This window comes from Pimephales promelas, chromosome 19, assembly GCF_988280905.1.
Source record: "Pimephales promelas chromosome 19, fPimPro1.hap1.1, whole genome shotgun sequence".
Lineage (NCBI taxonomy): Eukaryota > Metazoa > Chordata > Actinopteri > Cypriniformes > Leuciscidae > Pimephales > Pimephales promelas.
In genome coordinates, this window is record NC_142787.1 from 32,333,653 (window position 1) to 32,352,867 (window position 19,215).

At 46.6% G+C, this 19,215-nt stretch overlaps 2 protein-coding genes across 3 annotated transcripts; one reads left to right on the plus strand and one right to left on the minus strand.

Annotated features, from left to right (window-relative positions):
- Positions 1-133: 133 nt before the first annotated feature.
- On the plus strand, positions 134-8,460 carry nup54 (nucleoporin 54). 2 transcript variants are annotated; one of them, XM_039675837.2, is made up of 13 exons: positions 134-286; positions 880-957; positions 1,332-1,409; positions 1,491-1,646; positions 2,352-2,563; positions 3,414-3,601; positions 4,600-4,796; positions 4,880-4,934; positions 5,204-5,297; positions 5,371-5,478; positions 6,159-6,278; positions 6,488-6,598; positions 8,212-8,460. In XM_039675837.2, exons 1-13 carry the CDS (start codon positions 250-252, stop codon positions 8,338-8,340), a joined length of 1,563 nt encoding a protein of 520 aa, XP_039531771.2. In that variant the 5' UTR covers positions 134-249; the 3' UTR covers positions 8,341-8,460. The 2 variants fall into 2 exon arrangements, with proteins under 2 accessions (XP_039531771.2, XP_039531772.2); XM_039675838.2 differs by lacking the exon at positions 880-957 and having other exon boundaries at positions 146-286.
- ppef2b (protein phosphatase with EF-hand domain 2b) lies at positions 7,963-19,207 on the minus strand. The gene is made up of 15 exons (XM_089123775.1): positions 19,082-19,207; positions 18,846-18,900; positions 18,595-18,770; positions 18,405-18,519; positions 18,266-18,312; positions 18,027-18,193; positions 17,838-17,874; positions 16,838-16,987; positions 16,374-16,739; positions 13,342-13,527; positions 12,848-12,990; positions 10,741-10,847; positions 10,498-10,661; positions 9,634-9,721; positions 7,963-8,731 (listed from the first exon to the last, which is right to left on the minus strand). Exons 1-15 carry the CDS (start codon positions 19,205-19,207, stop codon positions 8,496-8,498), a joined length of 2,163 nt encoding a protein of 720 aa, XP_088979901.1. The 3' UTR covers positions 7,963-8,495.
- Positions 19,208-19,215: the final 8 nt, after the last annotated feature.

Here is a 19,215-nt window from a genome sequence, read left to right on the forward strand (position 1 = left end):
GGTCTGTGAAAAATACAGATACAGATTATGATGCTATAAATGAATAATGACCATTTCAAAAGTTCAAATTTACATACATATACGGTTTTATTCAAAACAGCTACAAACATTCACAGAGAGCTCAATGAAGTGGTGTCTCCTACTGGTTTTACTGGATCAGGTCTCGGGTTAGACAGATATCTGGAGTGTGTGGCCGGAACTGCTTGTTCTTTGTTTCCAGTCGGACTGTTTAGCGGCAGGACCGGAAACATGGCGTTCAACTTCGGCGGCGCGGCTGGCAACGCGAGTGAGTGGAATATATATTTATTATTCAATCCCTTTAAACATTCATAGTTTCATCTCAAAAGCTGTCGAGTATGTTTATAAAGTGGCTCATCTCTGAAAACTGTGTTGAATGACGGGAGCAGCCGCTGACTGAGCGCACGAGACGCGTCTCATTATTGTGTTACCGGTATTTCAGCTGTTGTCGCCTATCGGTGTGTTCATGAGTCCGTTGTGGTGTTGATGAAGATGATGACGACGAAGACACTCCGTGCTTCTCATTTAAATCATTCTCTTCCATTTTCGGCGTTTCAACAACAAACGGCGCGTGAGGCTTCGGTTTAGCTCCCGCCAATCATCATCATCATCACGTCATCATCAGCTGGGCTGCGTCCGAAAGCGCACAATCGATTGATTTGGTACTTATTTTGAGTAAGTCACTACATGACGACCGCTTAATAAGTATGTTCTACGTTATACAGTACAGGTGCGTTCCTTTCGCCACGGTCCCTGCGCAGTGTGCACTGCTCCCTGCTCCCTGGTCCCCGAGACGCGCCCTTTAGCTCTCGGGTCGGTCCCTATGTGACGAGTAGCGATTGATTGTTGTCATGGTTACAGGTCTTTCTGGCACTGGCTTCGGAGCCGCGACCACGACATCCGCGTCCACGGGCTTCGGGTTCGGATCCGGTAGCGCGGGTGAGTGTGTGTGTGTGACTGGGGTCGGTGTTCCAGTGTCTCTAACTCTGGTGTGTGTGTGTGTGTGTGTGTGTGTGTGTGTGTGTGTGTGTGTGTGTCAGTCATTGTACGGGGCGTTTGCTTCGGGCCCCGGGGTTCAGTTTCGGCCTCAGTGGCGCAGGTAGATTCAGTCTGAGAGGTCGATGGTCACCGTCATCCATCAGTCATGTGTGTGTGTGTGTGTGTGTCTGCATCCAATCACAGACCTCGTCAGTCACGCTCTGTCCATCGCATCACTTTTTGTGTCAACCTTTGGCATGTGTAGTGTCCCCTACTCATATATATGTGTGTGTGTGTGTGTGTGTGTGTGTGTGTGTGTGTGTGTGTGTGTGTAGGTGCGTTCGGAGGCTTCGGCACAACAACGACGGCCGGCACCGGGTCCAGCTTCAGCTTCTCTACGCCGGCTAACACAGGTACAGTGTCCTCATGCAGGAAGTGACGTGTGTGTGTGTGTGTGCAGGAAGTGATGCGTTTTCTGACTCGACTGTGTGCAGGTGCGAGTCTCTTCGGGAACACCCAGAACAAGGGCTTCGGGTTCTCGTCGGCGCTGGGCACGAATGCTGGCACGAGCTTCAGTGCGCTGGGAGGAGCTGGACTGGGGTTCGGGGGCTTCACTGGGATCACTGGGATTCAGCCTCAGACACAACAGGGTGAGACACTCATACAGGAACTGGAGAACATCAGATCAGTGATGCTAACCTGGTGTGTGTGTGTGTGTGTGTCTCTCTGAGTGGATGAGTGAGTGAGTGTGTGTGTGTGTGTGTGTGTGGTGAGAGAGAGAGAGAGAGAGAGAGAGACACATGTGGGAGTGTGTGTTGCGTTTTTTTAAACTGATTTATTGTTATTTTATTTTTTCTTTATTGATTTATCTTTTTTTTCATTCTTTGTCTTTGAAACATTCTGGGAGGGTGTTTCATCTTTCTGTATTCTTTTGGGCCGTTGAGATAGTTTAATGTTTTTGCGGCCTCGTTGGCGTCTCCCATGGGGGGACCAGTGCGGTTTCCCTCCGGAACGGGTTTAGGGTTCGATTGGGGACGTATTGATTGAAGTCGGTGATCAGGTTGGTCACGAAAATATAAATCCTGCTTTGCATATGAACAAAGCTGTTGTGTTTTTTTGAAGACTGAACAGCTTGTTAATCAAATAAATGAGAATGGACTTTTGCTGAAGGTGATGTTTGTGGCGGCAACTCTGCTACATGTGCACCGACTACAGAAGTGATCCTTTCAAATGTTTATTAAAAATGAAGCGATCGTTTAATAGTTGGCTCGTTTAAAGAAAATGGTTAGTCCAGTTAAGATGATACCTTTGGGATGTACAAATCCAGCTTGTAAAGTCTCTCTCTCTCTCTGCAGGTGGTGTGTTCAACCAGCAGGTGTCTCACTCCTCTCAGCTCTACAACACTGCTAGCGCTCTCTCCGCGCCAGCGGTCCTGAACGACGAGCGCGACTCCATTCTGGCCCGATGGAACCAGTTACAGGCGTTCTGGGGAGCAGGCAAGGGTTACTTCAGCAGCAGCGCTCCACCAGTGGAGTTCAGCCAGGAGAACCCCTTCTGCCGCTTCAAGGTACACACACACACACACACACATACTGCAATGTCAGTCAACAGTCGTGGGCGGGGCCTGTGTACAGCTCACTCAGGGCGGGACTAGGGATGGGACGGTATGAAAATTTCATATCTCCATTTTAGTGACCAAAATTATCATGATTATCAATATTGTTAAAACGAGATGAAAGTGTTCAAAACAACTTATGCCGATATAATAAGTGGACAATAAATATATAGAGTTGCATTATAATCTCTTAAATGTCACTCTTAATTGAACGTTTGTTCATCTATCCCTCAAAGCCAGTTGCTGCAGACTTTTCTTCGCGGAAGCTTCACGTTTATTTCTAGTGAGTGAGATTAAATATTTAAACTCATAATAACAGTTTGTGCCTAATTTTTCCCAGACGTAGTTTTTGTATTGGGGTCAAAGGTAACTTGCCTTGCGTTCGCTATAAGTTTCTACAGTGGGTGATGTGAAGTGTTTCCCCTATTACAGTGTATTTTGTGTGCATGTTCTGCAGACAGGGTGACCGTCCTCGATTAAGTGTCCCGCAGGACTTTTGTAAAAGCCAAACTATGACTACACCTCAGATTTGGAAAATCTCCCGATCACGGTCACTGCCTTCCACCATTCCTTCTCCAATAAAAAAATAAATAACCTTGCGCGCTGCGTCAGACTGTAGACATGATTTATAGTGAGCTATTAAAATCGCGATAATCAAACACAGTTTTAATGATAATTATATTTCAAACAATAATACTAACCGTCAGTACATTTTATCGTGTTTTATAGTGAAACTGGTAATCGTCTCATCCCTATGTGGTCGATAAGGTAGTGTATGTCTCTCTCTCTCCCTCACACACAGGCGGTGGGCTACAGCTGTGTCCCCGGGGTGAAGGATGAGGATGGTCTGGTGGCTCTGGCTCTCAGTAAGAAGGAGTCGGATGTTCGTGCTCAGCAACAGCATCTGGTGGAGTCCTTACACAAGGTCCTGGGCGGAGTTCCCACGCTGACGGTGAACGTGGAGGGCGTGCGAGCGTTACCCGACGACCAGTGAGACCGACCTCTGACCTCACTTCTGTTCTACATGCTCTGATTCTGTCACTGACCGTTCACAGCTCTGCATGTTTATAACATAGTCCCATTTGTGTGCACACTACAGTTTTAAAAGGCTATTTATTTCTATACGATTCAGTTCGATTCCGATTCAGAGGGCTACGATTCGATGCTGAAGCGATTATCGATTATCTGAATCTTTTTTTTGTGTGTGTGTGTGTGACTATAAATACTTTGCTTTAAAAGTACAAAGTAAAGAATTAACGTACAAAATATTTTATTAACATTGCAAAGAACCGACAGGAAAATAAATCTTCCGAGTGTTTTTCCCCCCCTGACCGGAAACGTGTCATATGGCTTCTCATATTTGTTGTGTTTCCATCGTTAGTTTTACTCTACAAAGCTTACATCGAGTGCGGCTCTTGTCCAGCTCCTTCCCCCTTCAACTTCAGAAGCCAAAATATTTCCACACGTCAGCGTTTAACGCGGAGGGAGTTTGGGTTTAGCGCTCAGCCATCGCGTCTCTGTTATGTGCACGCCACAGACGGTCTAGAGTTCCGTCAATATTACGTTATTATAATTGTATACATAAAAAAGAAACCTTTTTTTAAAATCAATTTGACATTTGTGAATGGATTCTGAATCATCCGCATCGCGATGCATCTAAGAATCGATTTTTCCCGCAGCCCTACTATTGACTGTTATTCCTCGTGGGGCGTAAATTCTTTCGTTTTTTGTATTTTAATGGTTGTTTTTAAAGAGTTTGTTGCAAAACTGTAGTTATATGAAAGTCTGTTGATATGTTGTCATGCTGACTGCATTTCTTTGGCATTGTTAAAAAACAGAATCCTAGCAAACTAATGTAGAAAACTGTGTGTGTATAATACACTGTTCAGTCACCATTCACGTTTGCTTGTCCTTGCTCTGAAGCGGTCTGAGAACAGAAGAGCGTGAGGGTTCTCCGTGCTGATCCTGTGGTGTGTGTGTGTGTGTAGGACCGAGGTGATCGTGTATCTGGTGGAACGCTCTCCGAACGGCACGTCGAAGCGAGTCCCGGCGTCCACGCTCTACGGCTTCATGGAGCAGATGAACGTGAAGAGTCAGTTACAGCAGCTCAGCGTGTTCATGACCGTCAGCCGCACTGCGCTCACCCCTGCCCAACTCCAGCAGTTACTGCAGAACCCCCCCGCTGGTGTGTGTGTGTGTGTGTGTGTGTGTGCGCTGCTGGGGACCGCTGCTGATCACTTGTGTGTGTCTGTGTGTGTCTGTGTGTAGGTGTGGACCCCATCATCTGGGAACAGGCCAAAGTGGACAATCCAGACCCAGAGAAGTGCGTCCCGTAACTCACTCATCTTTGTGATCACGTGACCTCGTCAGCCGCTGGTGCGATCACGTGACCTCGTCAACCGCTGGTGCGATCACGTGACCTCGTCAACCGCTGGTGTGATCACGTGACCTCGTCAGCCGCTGGTGCGATCACGTGACCTCGTCAACCGCTGGTGCGATCACGTGACCTCGTCAACCGCTGGTGTGATCACGTGACCTCGTCAGCCGCTGGTGTGACCCCGTGACCTCATCAGTGTGTGATTTCCCGCTCAGGTTGATTCCAGTGCCGATGGTGGGCTTCAGAGAACTGCTGCGGCGACTGAAGATCCAGGACCAGATGAGCAAACAGCACCAGACGCGAGTGGACGTGAGTAAGCCAATGCGTCACATGACTGCCTCTCTCTGATGCGTCACATGACCGTCTCTCTGCTGTGTTTCAGATAATCTCTAATGACATCAGCGAACTGCAGAGGAATCAGGCCACGACCGCCGCCAAAATCACACAGTACAAACGCAAGCTCATGGACCTCTCACACAGAGTCCTGCAGGTGCGCACACACACACACACACACACACACACACCTCTCACACAGAGTCCTGCAGGTGCGCACACACACACACACACACACACCTCTCACACAGAGTCCTGCAGGTGCGCACACACACACACACACACACACACACACACACACACACTCACACTCTCACACACACACACACACACACCTCTCACACAGAGTCCTGCAGGTGCGCACACACACACACACACACACACACACACACTCACACTCTCACACACACACACACACACCTCTCACACAGAGTCCTGCAGGTACACACACACACACACACACACCTCTCTCTCACACACACACACACACACACACACACACACACCTCTCTCTCACACACACACACACACACACACACACACACACACACACCTCTCACACAGAGTCCTGCAGGTGCGCGCACACACACACACACACTCTCACACACACACACACACACACACCTCTCACACAGAGTCCTGCAGGTGCGCACACACACACACACACACCTCTCTCACACACACACACACACACCTCTCACACAGAGTCCTGCAGGTGCGCGCACACACACACACACACACACCTCTCACACAGAGTCCTGCAGGTACACACACACACACACACCTCTCACACAGAGTCCTGCAGGTGTGCACACACTCTTCTCGCTTGTGTTTCAGGTGCTGATTAAACAGGAAGTGCAGAGGAAGAGCGGTTACGCCATTCAGCTCGATGAGGAACATCTGAGAGTTCAGCTGGAAACCATCCAATCAGAGCTCAACGCTCCCACACAGTTCAAGGTGCGAACATCAGACACACACACACACACACACACACGAGAGAGCCGGACGGTTAAACAAGACTCATAATCAGGCGTCTATAGCAGTCGAGTTCTGCTGTGACGGTTCGAGGATTAAACAGAAAATATCAACAACCATCGCTGATCTCATACTGATACAGTCAAACACGTGTGTGTGTGTGTGTGTGTGTGTGTGTGTGTGTTTTTCAGGGGAGACTGAATGAACTCATGTCTCAGATCCGGATGCAGAATCATTTCGGAGCCGTTCGTTCAGAGGAGCGCTACCGTGTGGATGCCGACCTGCTGAGAGAAATCAAACAGGCAAGTGTGTGTGTGTGTGTGTGTGTGTGTGTGTGTGAGAGTGTGAGAGAAATAAGGCTCCATGTTGCTGCTGCTTTCAGGCTAGTGTAAAGAAAACATCCAAAATACCCATTTGAGTGTTTATTTCATTGCACCGTGTTTATTTGCGTCTGTAGTTTTCAATCTTTGCAGTGGGTTAGAGTTTGAGTTTGAGTCAGGAATCTCTTTACACACACCAAACGTTAGTTTCATTCATAACTATATTCTGAAGGGTTGCTCATATATATATATATATGAGCTGGTGAAAGTCTGGAGATATTTATAGTGCGGCATGTCAAAACTGTAGGAATAATAATTGTCCGCCGGTTCCCATAGTTCAGTGGTCTCAAACTCGCGGCCCGCGGGGGATGTTTTGTGGCCCCCTACTGGACATTACAGTATAATGATAGTGCGGCCCGTCGTTGCACCAATCCCGCGGCCCCAATCAGGCACTGGCAGCTCACGAGCGACGTGTTGGATGGAGACCCCTGCTCTAAAACAATGTGACAATAATCATTTTGAGCTCGTTATGTGTGTCCAACAGGTTGAGAAGAAGGTTTGCTTTGATTTGTGCAAAGTCAGTAATTTCCTGAGACACTATACATGTGTAGAAACAATTCAATAAGACATGACGGCTAATATTTGTATTTCCAAACCAATAATTGTTTTCCAAGTATAATAAAAGGAAATGTGCCTCCAAAAAAAAACATTCATTATCATAGTAATGTGCTGTATAAAGAAAATAAAAAGGACATGAGCAAATGTAAGTATCACAAAGATGTGTTATAAGGAAAAAACAAAGTTTGTAAAATGAACTTCAGCTGTCAGAAGGGCAGCTCATGAAGAACCAATCATGTTCAGAGAGGAAAGTTCAAAATCAGAGGAACAGTTCAGATGAAACGTTAATAATTAAGATAGAGAAGATTGGATCAGTTGTGATCCTTTTGTGGAATACTTGATCCGACCCGACCCAGCCTGACCCGACCCGACCTATACCTCCAGCGGCCCCCAGTTAAGTTGAGTTTGAGACCCCTGCCGTAGATGTTCCTGTGGGTTTTTCCATTTCTAAGTGAAATGAAGCCTGTGAAAAACACACACAAGCTGACGATAAGCGGATGTTTTGTTCTACACCGTAAATTACTGAGAACGCGTCATGTTTCTAGTTTTTAAGAACACTAGAGAGAACGTTTGGCGGTGAGTGTGTAGAAGAAATCGTTCAAGGATTGTCTGTTTACCACTGAGAAACCCAGAGGAACGTCTGGAGGATCCAGCGGCCAGTTATTCACCCTCTCGGGGTCTGACTTCATGACCGCTCCATTACTCGTGTCTATTTTGCTCTTTAAAGGGATAGTTCACCCAAAGAATTACAGAAGCTCATGATTTACTGTCCCTCAACTCCTCCTCGTGGATCAGTGAAATGCACGTTTATGGACTTGGCCATCTATACATGATCTACCCATGATAAGAGTACATCTGTCCATCATACAAGTGCGTCTGTCCATGATGAATGACATGTTTTCTTGATTAACCCTAACCCGGCCCTCATACATGAGCAGCTTTATCTGAAACACAACTGTCATCGCTGTATCTTTCAGCACCTGAAGCATCAGCAGGAGGGCTTGAGTCACCTGATCAGTGTCATCAAAGACGACCTGGACGACATCAGGACGGTGGAGGACGGGCTTCAGGACAGCGTGCACACGCGCGGCAGCAAACTCAGCTGAGCCGACACGCACTGCAGTGATGCGCAGCTCATTCATTTAGACTTTTGCGTGTGAATGTTTGCCTCCGATCCGCTGGACTATTTTACTGTCGATATGATGATTAATAAAGTTTCACTATGAGTTTCCCGTGTTGGTGATTTAATGAGCGTTGCGGTTTAGAGGTCGATCCGTGTTTCCCGCTCTCTCTCGGGTGCCGGCTCATCTTCCCCCACGCCTCTGCACTGCTCCACCAGCCGAAACGCCTCCATGAACTCGTTGATGTCGATGCTGCCGTCCTTGTTGAAGTCGATGCTGTCGGCCAGCTCTGCGATGGCTTCGTCACTGATGACCGTCTGCAGGTGAGAGCTCAGCAGACGCCACGTCTGGTGGAACTCGTCCAACGAGATCAGCCCTGATCAACACACACACACACACACTCATCAACACACACACCACTGATCAACACACACACACACACACACTCCACTCATCAACACACACACTCCACTGATCAACACACACACCACTGATCAACACACACACACTCCACTGATTAACACACACACACTCCACTGATCAACACACACACCACTGATCAACACACACACCACTGATCAACACACACACCACTGATCAACACACACACACTCCACTGATCAACACACACACCACTGATCAACACACACACCACTGATCAACACACACACACACACACACTCCACTGATCAACACACACACCACTGATCAACACACACACACACACACACACACACTCCACTGATCAACACACACACACACACTCCACTGATCAACACACACACACTCCACTGATCAACACACACACCACTGATCAACACACACACACACACACACACACTCCACTGATCAACACACACACACACACTCCACTGATCAACACACACACACACTCCACTGATCAACACACACACCACTGATCAACACACACACACACACACACACTCCACTGATTAACACACACACACTCCACTGATCAACACACACACCACTGATCAACACACACACCACTGATCAACACACACACACACACACACACTCCACTGATCAACACACACACACTCCACTGATCAACACACACACCACTGATCAACACACACACACACACACACTCCACTGATCAACACACACACACACTCCACTGATCAACACACACACACTCCACTGATCAACACACACACCACTGATCAACACACACACACTCCACTGATCAACACACACACACACTATTACACTCAAACTCTTTCAGACTCTGGTTATAAGGGCTCATCTGATCACCTGAATGGTCCGTGTCGATCATTCTGAAGATGCTTTCCAGGTTTGAATGATGTTTGTAGAGCGTCTCCAGCAGACCTGTGTTCGCAATCTGACAGAGAAAATCAAACACACGTGCGTGTTTACTCAACTAGTCGAGTTTACTGAACTAGTCGAGTTTAACTAGTCGTGTTTACTCAACTAGTCGAGTTTACTGAACTAGTCGAGTTTAACTAGTCGAGTTTACTGAACTAGTCGAGTTTACTGAACTAGTCGAGTTTAACTAGTCGTGTTTACTGAACTAGTCGAGTTTACTGAACTAGTCGAGTTTACTGAGATAGTCGAGTTTACTGAACTAGTCGAGTTTAACTAGTCGTGTTTACTGAACTAGTCGAGTTTACTGAACTAGTCGAGTTTACTGAGATAGTCGAGTTTACTGAACTAGTCGAGTTTAACTAGTCGTGTTTACTGAACTAGTCGAGTTTACTGAACTAGTCGAGTTTAACTAGTCGTGTTTACTCAACTAGTCGAGTTTACTGAACTAGTCGAGTTTAACTAGTCGAGTTTACTGAACTAGTCGAGTTTACTGAACTAGTCGAGTTTAACTAGTCGTGTTTACTGAACTAGTCGAGTTTACTGAACTAGTCGAGTTTACTGAGATAGTCGAGTCCATCACTAAAGTGGCTTGTGTTCTTTGCAGCCATCAGAAGTCTCTCTCTCTCTCTAAAAAGTTTATTTTTTTAACAATATTAACAGTATTTTGCAGGATGACTTTTCTGATGATTTTAGGAGAGGGAGGAGGACTTTATCCTCCTCCCTCTTCCTCTCCTCCTCCTCCCTCTCCTTCTTTCTCTTCCTCTCTCGCCCCCTCTCCCTCTCTCCACTCGCCTCAGTGTGTGTCTGGATGACGGACAGCTGGTTGAGCCAGTGCTGGTAGTTGAGCGTCCCGTCCCGTGTGTTGCCCACCAGCTGAGCCCGCAGAACCCTCCAGGGCAGACTGAGCCGCAGCACCTTCTCCACCGCCTCGGCCCAGTGCTTCACAGAGATCACACCTGAGCACAGCACACTTGCCCGTTAGTGAGTGTAGGCTAGTGTAGTACCTGTGCACTGTAGTGTAGTGTAGTGTAGTACCTGTACACTGTGGGTCGTATTCCTGAAATTCTCGAATCAGGGCAGATGTGTGTGTGAACAGCTGCATCCTCAGAGCCTGTAATGCAGAACGTTCTGTTCGTCCCACACTAAACACACACACAATAATGTTTTACACTCACATTATCCCACTAAATCTGATGCAATAATTCACATGTTCACACTTACATATAATTACAGGGAGTAAAGCTTAAAGTATATATGACGTGCTGTCGGGGGCAGCGCTCCGAGCTCGGGATGTGGCCCTAACCCAGAGTACTCCCCCCAAAAGCTAAGGAGCCGAGGACAGCCGCCAGACTAAAGACCTCCCCCCAATAAAAGGAGTGCCGAGATCTGTCAGGCTGGCGTTTCCAGAAGAAGCTTCCATGTTTGAGCGGGAGCGCCATGATTTAGCCTTCGACGGGAGCAGCTTGGGTTAGGGTCAGGGTGAGAGGGTCCTAACGGCCGGTTGCAGGCTCACCGCTCCAGACGGGTAAGACTCGCAGGCGGACGGCAAGTAAAGCACTGATGCTCAACCACGAGTTGTCGCATCACCCGACGGGAGATCAAGACTCACGGTATTGTTTAGTCAATGAGGGTTTGATGGGCTTTTTTGAAGTGGAACCGGTTAGTTCTGATGTAACTTTGGAAAGTGTCTGAAGACCATCTTCCGAGAGCCTGGATTTGATGCTGGGAGAGGCTTTTTTGGTTTTGGTTTGGAGTGACTGGAAAAATTGTACGGAGATGCCTGATTGCTGGAGGACGAATTTGAGGTGTTTTTGGAACCAAAAGCTTATAACGGGTTTATTGGAGTCGTCTATAAAAACAGGTTCAAAAGGAGATTTTGAATTTGAATCTGAATTTGATGTAGGCAAGACGAGATTGAAAATATAGATAGAATGGCTTTTTTAGCTTGTTCTTTTTTGCTTTAAGTATACGATTGTTTCGCTGTGGAGTACTGATATGTCTGAATTGGTTGGGTGGATTTTTGGGTCGAAATTTGAGGTGATGGCGATCTCTGAGCATCTAAAAAAATCACTTAATGAGATACAGATTTCACACCAATAATCAGTACAATAATACCCATAATAATCACTCTCAAATAGACCACCAACCATTCAATACGACTGGACACATCTATATACATATATGTATATTCACCAGATGCACACTTTCAAGTGTTTCAAAATTGATTTGAAAGATGAAAGAACAAAAACAAAAAACAGTTCAAAAATTGTCCATCAGTAATCCCCACAGTAATCTACAGCAAAAATAGTTCACATAGTCAGTAGGAGAAAGAAGAATAAATTCCCCATTCAAAAACAGTCATCCAGTACTGGCTAAATTGTACTCACGACTCTTTTTCCATTTAAGGGTCTGCTCCACATTTTCCATGGCTTCTACGACGTCAATAAATAGGCTCTTGGTTCCCCATCCGTCAATCCAGTTCAGATTTTGGAACCCACTCGTTCGGTTTCCCTTGCAGTGTCTCAACGACAATCAGCTGGTCCCACAATGATGAGGGAACTTTCCTTTTAGTGATCAAGAAAACGATCCGCTTAGATCGCCGACGATACACACTCTTAATAAACTTCTTTTGAGGAGCTCCGCGAGGTACACTCACTGCATCTCTCATCAAAACCGAATATGTTCATCAGTGGTTACAGTCTATATCAAGCAGGGACACGTTTGTGTGCATTTTATTTTGTGATTTCACTGGAATGAATACAGTCTCAGCAACAGCGATAGACTGAAGTGCACGTCCGAGTGAAGAATACGCGACCCTCTCTGCTGTGCACACTCGCAGTTTCGAGCACAACATCTGTCTCGCACACACGCTCGCTCTAGATTATGGGATATTTTAACTAATTTGCCATATAACTAGTTGATCACGAGTGGCTCAACAGGTAAATCTCATCTTTCAGTCATTTGACCAACCGGGTTGACACTTCAGCGTGAGAAATCGGGGGTGTGGCATGAGAGCGTGAGAAGTGGCTCAATGGCGGGAGTCTCACGCAACCCTAGTTGTCTTAATATGTGCTTTATAAATAAAATAAACAGAACTTAACTGATTTCAGACCTACTGCATAAACACTGCGTGTGTGTTCACCTCTGTCTCAGTGTGAGCTCTCGTGTCGATCTGCTGGCCTGAAACTGTTTGAAGTGAGGAATGAGGTCGGGGCCCAAACGAATGTAAGCGCCTCTGTTGCTGCCCACATCATAGTAATTAGAGGCTGAGAATATTGTCAAAACCTGTAAATGCAAAACAATCGACTTCAGAACAGATTATAGCAAAACTGGATGGATGGATAGAGAATAGGTTAACCGATGGGTAAATTGATGGATAGATGGATATTAAATGGAAGGATCAAAAGGATGGATAGTGAATGGATGGATCAATGGGTGGATGGATGGATGTATAGTGAATTGAAGGGTAAATGAATTGATGGATTGATGACTGGATGATTAAATTGATGGATAGGTAGATAGATGGATGGATCGTGAATGGACAGGTAAATTTATGGATGGATGGATAGTAGATGGATGGATTAATGTGTGGATGGATAGATAGTGAATGGATGGATGGATACATAAACTGCTCACCCTGCCGTTGTGGCAGAACTCATATCCCTCCTGCTTGCACTCATGTGATCTGATGAGCAGCTTCAGTTTGTGTCTGTCCAGCACCTCCTGTGTGACGTCCGGCCCCCAGTAACACCCGCCCCCTCGGACCTCATTCGGGACACAACCGTTCTGAGACATCGGGTCACTCCACAGAACATCCACTATCTGCAGTGTGTGTGAGACACAAACTCCACATTAACACTTTAACAATCTCTCGGATCAAACTGGATTATGTTGCTAAATCACCTCTGATCATATTTACACGAACAATGTGCTATCCTAAGCATCATTTTGCTCTGTTTAATGGCTTTAAAGAACCATTTGATTAGTTGTTGATCTGCAAATGTCTAGAAAGTGATGTAGACAACAATAAAACTACAAACTCTGTTAAATCAATCGTACATGTAGAGGAAAAACTGCCAACAAAGAGCAAATAAAAATCCTTCTCAGAAGCGTGGAGGGATACTGCTGTATGTCTCATTAGCGAAACATACATGATTAAACAGTCGATAGTAGAGACTTTAACACCTGAACAAAGTGTGTCTGATTAGAGAGACCTTCAAAATCTGTCCTGTTGGCGACCAGAGTTTGGAAACACTGACCTAAATGACCAAGATGATTCTTTTAAAATTACTATTAAACTCTGTTGTGTTTCTCAGCTGGTCTTTTAGTCCTGCAGTTTCACCAACATCTACTTTGACCAATCCACACAGAACCAGGGCTGTGTTTCCCAAAGTCATCATAAGCCTTAGTGGATCGTAGTTGCTGGCAATAGTTCTACGATCAACTTAGGTAAGGGTTAGAACAGTAACGTAAGAGCAATTCGATTACAGCAAATGACAACACAAGCCAAACATGATTAAGCCACCTATTGAAAAACTCAAACACAACTAGCTGCACAAACACCAACAAAAAAAACCCCTAGGTATTTCCATGGTTTATTTGGTTCTCTTACGAGAGGTTCTCTCGTTGCGCATAAGTTAGCTTACGTTACGGCAAAGATTCATCTTTTCGAGATATTGAAGCCAAAAAAATATCCTTAATTTTGTATTCATTGTCAATGCAGTGCACCAGCTAGCAGACCTATAGCAGAGCTAGCTGACCCTGCGGGAACTGCAGCAGCCTAGCACTGAGCCCGACGCGACGTCACGTCCAATGGATGGATGCGCTCGCCTTCACAGCGTCATAGCCCGCCAGGATGGGAATGGCTTAGTGCAGGGGTTCTCAACTCCAGTCCTCACGACCCACTGCCCTGCATATTGTGTCTGTCTCCCTTATTTAACACACCTGATTCAGATCCTCAGCTCGTTAGGATAGACTCTATCCTAGACAGATCTCCTCTCTCAAGCTCGCAGCTCAATCTGGCATCACCATCCAGAGCGCTGGTCTCTGCACGCATGGTTGATCAACGGGTGCCTGTTGCCCTCCCAGAAGGAGTGATGAACACGATTGCGCTCCCTCTACCAGAAAGCTTTAAGCGTCTGTATGGTCTGTGTTCTCCAAATGGTGCACGGACAAAAATCTGGACCCACGGGCATGTGGGGTCTCACGGCTGTGAGTTTCCTACAAGAGCTGTTGGATAAGGGGAGGTCCCCATCCACGCTTTAAGTCTATGTGGTGGCCGTTGCAGCGTTCGAAGAGTCGATCCCTAGGAAAAAATTAGCTTGTCATCCGCTTCCTTAGAGTAGCCAGAAGAACGAACCCTCTGCACCCACGTCGATTCCTATGTGGGATCTTTCGTTGGTCCTCGAGGCCCTGAAAGCTTTTTCCTTTGAGCCACTAGATTCTGTAGAGTTAAAGTACCTGTCACTCAACACTTTTTACACTGCGCGCTCCGCCCCTTTCAGGCACTCTGAGCAGCTTTTCGTTTCGTTTGGTGGGCGCACGAAGGGTCTCGTCGCCTCGAAACAAAGCTTGTCCAGACGGATTGTGGACGCTATAGCAGCTGCTTATGTGTCAAAAGGTCTGCAATGCCTCTCCCCGTCCACCTTTGTCAGGTTCCATAACCTAGAAGTTCCTGCTCTGCAGGATAACCTTCTGTCTGTTTAAGTGAGATGTACGTTTTTGTCCAGATATGATCGTCCGCAGGCTACTTTCACATGTCTTAGCTCTTCTGGTTGAGCTGCACCAGTGGGTATGTGCTACATGCTTATTCAGACCAGCGGCGCCGCTCTGTATTCCCTACGAGCACTTTTGGCCGCGTTGCTGGCCACCTTATTTTCCCACTTATCTGTGTTCCCAGGAAATCCTGGGACTCATGAGTGGATGCTTGGCGCACACGGCGTTGACAAAGGGTTCCTGTAGAGAAAGCTAACTTATGCAATACGAGAGAACCTCTCGTAAGAGAATGTATCGGTTACCTAACGTAACCTCGGTTCTGTCGAGAAGAGGGAATGAGTATTGCGTAACCTGCCGTGCTCGCGCCATATATATATTATATACGCTAAACCACGCCCATACTGGCGGGCTATCACGCTATGAAGGCGCGAGCACCCTTCATTGGACGTGACGTCACGTCGGCCTCAGTGGTAGGCTACTGCAGTTCCCGCAGGGCAGCCAATGAGCACGCTAGACGGCCTGCCCTAGATCTGCCAGCTGCTGCACTGCGTTGACAATTAATTAACAAAATTGACAAAATTATAGATCATTTTTTGGCTTCAATATCTTGAAAAGATTCATCTTTCCCGTAGCGCAAGCCAACTGATGCCATACTCGTTCCATCTTCTAGAGAGAACCGAGGTTACATTTGGTAATCAATCCGTTTTATGCCATGGGAATACTATGGCATTCTTAAGTAAATGATGGTAATCACTCATTACCACGGATATATAAGTACCATGATATTACCATCTGATCTCATCACTGTACCATGGTACTGCCACAGTAGTTTTGTCTAAGCTTTTCCTCAGATTTGTACTGTGTTGGAGTGAGAGAAACAAAGAGAAAGACAGAAGTCACTGAAAGTATGTGTGTTTTACTCCTCAAGGGATGTTCGGTGTGTGTGTTTTCACCTGTTTCCATTCGTCTGTGTCTGACTCCAGAACCTCAGCACAATTCATCGTTGAGTCGGACGACAGACTGAGACCCGCCAGCCGTCGTCTCTCTCGCAGCTCCTCGTCGACAGACCGACCCGTCAGGCCGGACCCCGAGTGCAGCTTCTGTCTGGGTCGACCCGTCAGGCCGAACCCCGAGTGGAGCTCCTGCCTGGGACAACTCGTTAGGCCGGAGCCCGAGTGTACCGAGTGCCGCGGCAGCTCCTGTCTGGCCCGACCCGTCAGGCCATGGGTCAGGGACTGGACTCTCCTCCGTCCAGCGCTCATGTCCTCCTCGTCTCCATCTGCTTCTCTCCTCGTCAGGGGCCGGAGGGCCGACACGAACTGAGGGAAAACAGCCCAGAAGAGAATGAATGACACACACGGAACTCAACAAACATTCTTCAGTCGATTTTTAATGCGACTGCTAAAGCTCAGCATACTCTGCAACGGTCCAGTTTGGCGATCACATTCAAGTCCGTCTTGTCAGAAATTCCTCCATGTAGAATCAGAACTTTATGGTCAATCACTGTAGCCAGTGGCAAACAGCTGAAGATCTTCTGCAGAAGTTTCAGAATCATTTTCCCATGAACCTGCGAGGACAACAGAGAAAAGCCTTCAGTCATGAAGACAATTGTTTGTTTTGAGTCTTGCACTATGAGTTCTTTAACAGCTCTTCAGATAAAGTCTCTTCAGGTTTTGTCTTTGGTGAAGGAAATGACACATCAGAGATGCTTAAAGGTCTGTGCAAGCCACTTACGATAACTATGAGGTTTTAATAATCGTTTGGGTTAGGAAAAGGAATAGCGAGCTATAGCAATAAAAATATAGTTGTTTTTTTTTTCCCCTCCAGCTTTCCCATTTTTGTTGAATATACACAAACATGTGAATTGGATGTGTATGTTTTTTCCCTGTCTGTCTGTGAATGTTGTGAATGGATGGCCGAGTGGACGGTGTGAATCCTCTTAGGGCAGGCGTGTGCAATCCTACTCCTGGAGGGCTGCAGATTTCAGCTTTAATCCTAATTAAATGAAGCTCAACCAGCTAACAAAGGCTTTCAGGATCACTGGAAACTTCCAAGGGAGTGAGTTTGTGGCGTTTGGAGCTGAACTCTGGACCATTGGTCCTGCAGGATCGGACAGCCCAGTGAGGCCCGTCCACACCAAGAACGATGACCATATCATCGTCTGCACAAAATCGTTCTGTTTATTCTAAGCGCTGCAGTTTTGTCGTCTGCCGATTTAAGTGTCCGAGCTCTTTAAAGCAGGATGGATCCTGATTTGCTGTCAATGTGAATCCAGTGTTGCTCTATCCCGTTATCTTTGTAGTTGGGCTATGGATTCGGCTGTTCCTTTATATTTAGAACAACTGTATCCTTATTGTTAGCATTATAGTTACTGTCCTTGGTGTGAACGGGTCTTTAGGGATGAACGGTTAACTCACCGGATATTTCCCCAGAACTTCCTTAGTGAAGCCATATCTGCATGAAAGAAACTTCCATCTTACAATCTCATTTAAAACACACATAAGGACATTTGTACTTGCTGTCACTGAATTTGTTGCTTGCCAACACAAATGTAGGTTATTGATTTGATTTGAGAGTGTCTGCGTGCTTATAGATAAGATCTCCACCTCAGATTGACGATGTGGTCCTCGTGGTTTCCTCTGTTCAGGTGCACGTCAAGCGGATACAGCAGCAGGAACGCAAACAGGACCAACAGAATCTCCATCGACTCTTTCCCTCGGTCCACAAAGTCCCCGTTGAAGACGTATGGCGTCTCCGCTGAAGGAAACCCATTCTGTCGTGAAACAGAAATCTATTACTGGCACATTCCAATGCAATCAACTGTGGACATCAGAATTTTACTGACTTTGTAAAAGACCAACAACAGATCCTCCAGATGGCCGTGTAAGTCACCTGCATGAGTTGCGAAGAATTAAATTGCACTTTGTAGCCTTGAAACCGTGTTGTTTCGTAAGACAGCTTGAGAATGAGGTGTGTTTTCTCACCACAGATGGTGATCTCTGTGTGTTTGCAGCTGCACACATGACTGATGTTGGGCATCAAGCGCAGAAGCGTCCAGGTCTTGCCCAGCAGTTGCAGCACGTACCGTGCGTGAAGCTTCTACAGAAACACATCTGCACTTAAAGACAGCAAGATCTTCTCATTGACAGAAGATAAAGGCTGAAAGGATCGTACTTGTTTGTTTTTGAAGGCGTCCACCAGCTCTGTGACAGTGGAGACGGTCAGTGGGAAGGAGAGATGTGGGCCGGCGTAGACGTCTGGAACCTCGATGTCCTTGTAACAGAACTGTCTCTCCCACTCCACGTCCTGAAACACGTCACTCTCGCGAAACATCTGCGAAACCAGATTCCCTGAGAGAGATGGAGTCGGTTACGCCGATCACTTCATGAGACGAGACAAAGTCGAAGAGCTCTAGAGTTTCTTACTTTGGCTGCTGGCAGAAGTGAAATGATCCATCAGGTAACCGAAGAAATTATACAGCTGCGGAGACACAAACAGCACAAGCATCTTTCACGTGTAAAGACACAGAACGCAGATACTAACTCTTGAAAGATTGTGGTCAATTACGGCTTGAAAGAACAGTAACCCGAGATCAGTGTCTGAAGTTTCTATGACTGTAAGTCTGTGCTTCTTATCTGTAGAGAACATCAGTGTTTCCAACCTTGATATGATCCTGTTGTCCAGAATACTCTATAGACTGAAAGATGTTCCAGGTGCAGCGGCGTCGCATCTCCAGCCGGGCCGCGTACTGACGATACCAGCGCTGGATGAGCAGAGCCGCACGCATTGCTGGAC

Excerpts from the sequence above, each read along its gene's own strand:
- nup54 (XM_039675837.2), top strand. The coding sequence starts at position 250 with ATGGCGTTCAACTTCGGCGGCGCGGCTGGCAACGCGA. Across the intron at positions 958-1,331 it reads GTTCGGATCCGGTAGCGCGG|GTGCGTTCGGAGGCTTCGGC; the intron begins GTGAGTGTGTGT and ends GTGTGTGTGTAG. Across the intron at positions 5,479-6,158 it reads TCTCACACAGAGTCCTGCAG|GTGCTGATTAAACAGGAAGT; the intron begins GTGCGCACACAC and ends CTTGTGTTTCAG.
- ppef2b (XM_089123775.1), bottom strand. The coding sequence starts at position 19,207 with ATGCGTGCGGCTCTGCTCATCCAGCGCTGGTATCGTCAGTACGCGGCC. Across the intron at positions 18,901-19,081 it reads GACAACAGGATCATATCAAG|CTGTATAATTTCTTCGGTTA; the intron begins GTTGGAAACACT and ends GTGTCTCCGCAG. Across the intron at positions 13,528-16,373 it reads ACACAGACGAATGGAAACAG|ATAGTGGATGTTCTGTGGAG; the intron begins GTGAAAACACAC and ends CACACACTGCAG.